General features: G+C 39.2%; 1 protein-coding gene across 2 annotated transcripts in view; it reads right to left on the reverse strand.

The window, feature by feature from the left end:
* CCNJ (cyclin J) overlaps nucleotides 1-4,990 on the reverse strand; it is a 24,624-nt gene extending 19,634 nt beyond the window's left edge. For both annotated transcript variants that reach the window (XM_005885436.2, XM_005885434.2), the window contains exon 1: nucleotides 4,911-4,990. In XM_005885436.2, the coding sequence (XP_005885498.1) occupies nucleotides 4,911-4,979 (69 nt within the window). In that variant the 5' untranslated portion in view covers nucleotides 4,980-4,990. The remainder of the gene's footprint in view (nucleotides 1-4,910) is intronic.
* Between the last annotated feature and the right edge of the window lie 6 nt (nucleotides 4,991-4,996).

The following is a 4,996-nucleotide window of genomic DNA, read 5'->3' on the forward strand; positions in this document are numbered from 1 at the left end:
TTATTGCTTAAATTATTACAAAGAGTATTACATGTTTCTTCTTTTTTCCCCCCGCCCTTGACAATCCCCTGGCCTCCCTTACCGCCCCCCCCAGTGTCTTATGTCCATTGGTTATGTAGCACCATTTTTAATAGCAAGATAGTGGAATAAAAAGCTTTATGTCCAACAACCTGGTTGGATCCCCAGAGAATTTTGCTGAGTGAATAGAGCCAATTCCAAAAGGTCACATACTGTCTAATTCCATTTATATAACTAACATTCCTGACATGACAAAATTATAGAAATGAAGAAGAGATTAGTGGTTGCCAGGGGTTAAGGGGAGGGGGAAATGTGGGTGGAAGGGGAAATGGTGTGGCTATAAAAGGGTAACACAAGAAAATGTCATGGTGATAGAAAATATTCTGTATCTTGACTATATAAACGTCAATATCCTGGCTGTGATAACTGTACTATAGTTTTACAAGATGTTACCACTGGAGGAACTGGGTAAAGGATATAGGGGATCTCTCTGTACTATTTCTTACAACTGTATGTGAACCTACAATTATCTCAAAATAAAAGTGTAATTAGAAAAAAGCTTGCCGTCCATCAACAGGAAACTGGTTACATAAACTATGGGACATCGATTCAATGCAGACATTAAACTAAAAGGCAATAGACCTGTATGTGTTGATATGGAAATTTTTTTAATTTAATTTTATTTTTTTATTGATTTCAGAGAGGAGGGGAGAGGGACAGAGAGAGAGAAACATCAATGATGAGAGAGAATCATTGATCGGCTGCCTCCAACATGCCCCCTACGGGAGGTTGAGCCAGCAATCCAGGCATGTGCCCTTAACGGGAATTGAACCTGGGACCCTTCAGTCCACAGGCTGACGTTCTATCCACTGAGCCAAACTGGCTAGGGCAGATAGGTAAAAATTTGATACATTGAGGTTAGGTGGGAAGAAGGTATAGAACAGTGATTATATATTTGATCTGTTCTATCAACAACAAAAATAATTTGCCAATATACTAATTTATTGGGTATCTTTTCAAGAAAAAACAAAACACGCCGAAACCGGTTTGGCTCAGTGGATAGAGCGTCGGCCTGCGGACTGAAGGGTCCCGGGTTCGATTCCGGTCAAGGGCATGTACCTGGGTTTCGGGCACATCCCCAGTAGGAGATGTGCAGGAGGCGGCTGATCGATGTTTCTCTCTCATCGATGTTTCTAACTATCTCTCTCCTTTCCTCTCTGTAAAAAATTAATAAAATATATTAAAAAAAAAAAAAAGAAAAAACAAAACACGATTACGGTGGTAACCTTAGATCAGGAAATAGTGAGGATTGGGGTATACTCATTTTACTCCTTCTTATACTATCCCCAAATTTTTTTAACCATATGCATATATTATATAAATTTTTTTAAAATTTAGTAGTAGTTACCTGGGACACAGACTAATGGGCCATTTTATTTTATTACCATAGAATTGTACATCTGGAACCCACAGAACTCCATGAACTAATGTCTTCCCAATAAATTCAACAAAAATTAAATTTAAAAAAATGAAAGGGGATATTACTACAGATTTTGAAGACAAAGAAAAATAAAGGACTACTACAAAGAACACTATACTAATAAATTCAACAACTTTGATGAAACAAACCAATGGGCCATTTTATGTTTTTAATTTTTGTATAAAAAGAAAAAAGACTGGCTTAGGCTGGCTTGGCTCTTTGAAGATAAAAATAAAAAATTTAATTTTTCCAAATCAAGGGATTTCTTATGTACCCTTGAGGTTTCTTTTCTCCTTTACTATTTCTGTAGATCTTTACAATGGTGTAAATGAGTTACAGTTTCAAACTTCACCTATCTTTGCTGCATTACATGACACTTGTTGAGCATTATCCATGTAGCAGACACTGTGCTAACCCCATGGATACAAGCTGGAAAATGGTCTCAAGCCTCTCTCTAGTAGGTGAACCAAAATACAGAGATTAGAATATGATATAGTAATCACAGGGTATTAAAGGAACACTGAGGTGAAAGATCTAATCCTGCTCACGGGGTGGGTTGTTGGGGAAAAAACAAAGCCCGAATAGGTTTTCTGCAAAAGAGGCCTGAACAAGGTCTTAAAGACTCACTGGGAAACAGCTGGAAAATACTGGTGGACTTTATCTTTAACTATGTTAAAACAAAGGGTCATCAATTGGAAATTTTAAACAATGTGTTCAATATATTCTCTTTTTATTATTTTAAATGGTAAAGTACAAGTGCTCACCAGATAGCTGTCAGATTTAGTTGTCTTTTTCCAGGTACTGCAGTTGTACAAGCATGAGAAAATAACCTAGGCTTCTCTCAGCTTGCAAGTTTTTTCTGTGTATTCCTGATCCCCTAGAATTGAACACTCTTGTTTCCATCTGCTTCTCAGGATCCCATGGGTTCACCTGTCATCTCCATCTCCAGTCCTCATCAGCTCACCATCCCAAGTACCACCCCCTTCCAAGAATGGGATAACTGTCCAGCCAGGATGGAAATAAAGGCATAGAAGAAATACTCACAAGTGTAAGTATAATTCTGGGGATGGTTTCTTACAAAACTAGCATTGCTTCCATCTGCCATAAAGGATCCTAAAAATACTCCCCGAAGCATCCTAAGATACTAGTATGCATAGCAAAACAACGAGAAGGAAGAGAAAATGACACAGGGTATAAGAGGACAGCTACTGTGTAGGGGGACAGGGGTAATTACATGGAGGAAGGTAATTATATTTTACAAAAAACAGTATAGTTGGCATTTTTACTCCTTCTTAGTAGATATAATGCTAGTCACATCAATTATTCTTCCACAAACTTAGCGTGTAAACACCTTTCATAGTGTCTAAATGGCAACTGCCCAAAGGAAGACCTAAATTCCAATACTCTGAATTATATGAAACTCCATAAAGGCAGGAATCATGTCTGTTTCATTCACTGTTACCACTCTACCACCTGGCATAGCACCTTGAACATTGTAGGCTCTCAAATATTGTAAATAAATAAGCATATGATTATCCAACTAAATCATTTAAGTAACAGCCTGGAATTAACATGCATTTGTTCAATAAGAAAAGTTCATTTTAACTTTTCTTGACTTTAGTGTATTATAAACAGTGGTCTCTCCAGTTCCTCATGTTCAAGTTTTACAGATAAGTTCTTTATAAAGAGTAGCCACTGTGTGAAATCATAACATGTGGCTTAAAAAAATGCTTCAAGATAAAAATAAAGCTAATCCAGGGCACCATGACTCAAGTGGCTCCAGATAACTTTCCACAGCATTCCTGCACTATCTTGTCCTTTGATAGTTCATAAGCAACCTTAGTTCACTTATGTCTTATTCCTTAGATCCTCCCCAGAGCCGAATACACAAAAGCATTCAACAAATTTACTGGGGGGTGGGGGGGCGGGGGGGACACGGGACTCACTTCCAATCTCAAACTGATAAAATCAATGCAGGCAATCACTCAGAATTAAAATTACACATAAAATACAAGAATCAAAACCTATGGGGGGAAAAATGGAAATAACCAAGAAAAATATTTTAAGTTTCATGTCATTAAAAAAATATGTAATTAACGTCACCATATACCAGAGCGATAAAGAGCTAACACTTAGAAGAGAAAAACATTTAAAACTGAAAGACAACAGGGAAACCTGCAATTCTCTTAACATTCCAGAGAACCATTCCCATGGTTGAGACTTTTCTGTGGTATGACCACTTACAGGACTAGGGTGTATATATTGTGTCTGAAATAAGTAGCATTTAGAAACCTCAATAATTAAAAAGGGTACAATTGCAACAATTTAAGTCAAAATTAGGTTTTCTAATTCTCCTTAATCTGATTTTAAAAATCAACATATAAATTCATTATCATTTCTGGATCTCCCAATCCAACAGTCAGCATCCTTTTTATTAGAGTCAGCTGTTTTGCTTCTTTCTAATTTTCTATACCACATGAATGGCCCCTCTATTCATGATGAAACTGATGCAAATTAGAGATCATTTTGGATCTGGTCTCTCCTCTGGTTATCAAAGAGGCAAAGCTGACCATTAAACTGAGATGTGACATAAAGAGTAAAGTTGTTGCTTAAGAACAACAAAACACTTTGCATTGTGCCAGCAAAGTGTCTCCTTTCCCACCAATATCTATTAAGTATATTACTAGGTCTACTTTCTGCCCTTGATATTTGCTGGAAACAGTAGCTAACTCCTTCTACCTTAAGGCTTTTTGTACAGCCCCAAATCTTGGGGTGGGAGGGTGGGGTAGAGAATAACAAGTCATCACTTTCTTAGTGCTCACTATATGCCAATCACTGTTCCAATACACGTACAGTAGCAACTCATTTAATCTTCACAACCATCCCAGAAGGCACATCGTATTATTATTCACTTTACAGATGGGAAAACTGGGAAACAGAAAATTAAGTAACTTGTCCGAAGTCTCACAGCAAGCTAGTGGAAAGGCTGGGGAATTATTTATGGACAAATGTGACATGACACACAGCTGCATACAACAGCAACTACAGACCAAGGAAGGCTGCTCTGCCCCCTAAAATGATGTCTGCTGGCTTTTTTAAGTATAAGACGAAACCCCTGCTCCACCTGGAAACAACATCAGAATGCCTCTTCACACCTTCTCTCTCCCAACCTACACGCCCCGTCCTCCCACCCCCCCCCCCCCTTCCCCCCCACACCCCTCATTGAAGCTGCAGGTTCTCCTGACATCCAGGGAAGCCGAGAAGTTCATTAACTTTGAGCCAATAGGCAAACTCGCATCTTCTGCTCTGGAAACTAGAGGTTCAGGAACCTGACTTTCCAGGGGGCCGAGATTCACACTCACTGGCAGGAGGCACCAAGCACCCAGGGGAAAGGGCTGGGCACCCCGGTTACCTTGTACCGAAGGGCTTGGTGAATATCAGCAGCCAGCTGTCCCCGCCACCACTGCCCCTCCAGCTCCATGGGACCGGGCGGCGCGC

The sequence above is a fragment of the Myotis brandtii genome, unplaced genomic scaffold, assembly GCF_000412655.1.
Source record: "Myotis brandtii unplaced genomic scaffold, ASM41265v1 scaffold902, whole genome shotgun sequence".
Taxonomy (NCBI): domain Eukaryota; kingdom Metazoa; phylum Chordata; class Mammalia; order Chiroptera; family Vespertilionidae; genus Myotis; species Myotis brandtii.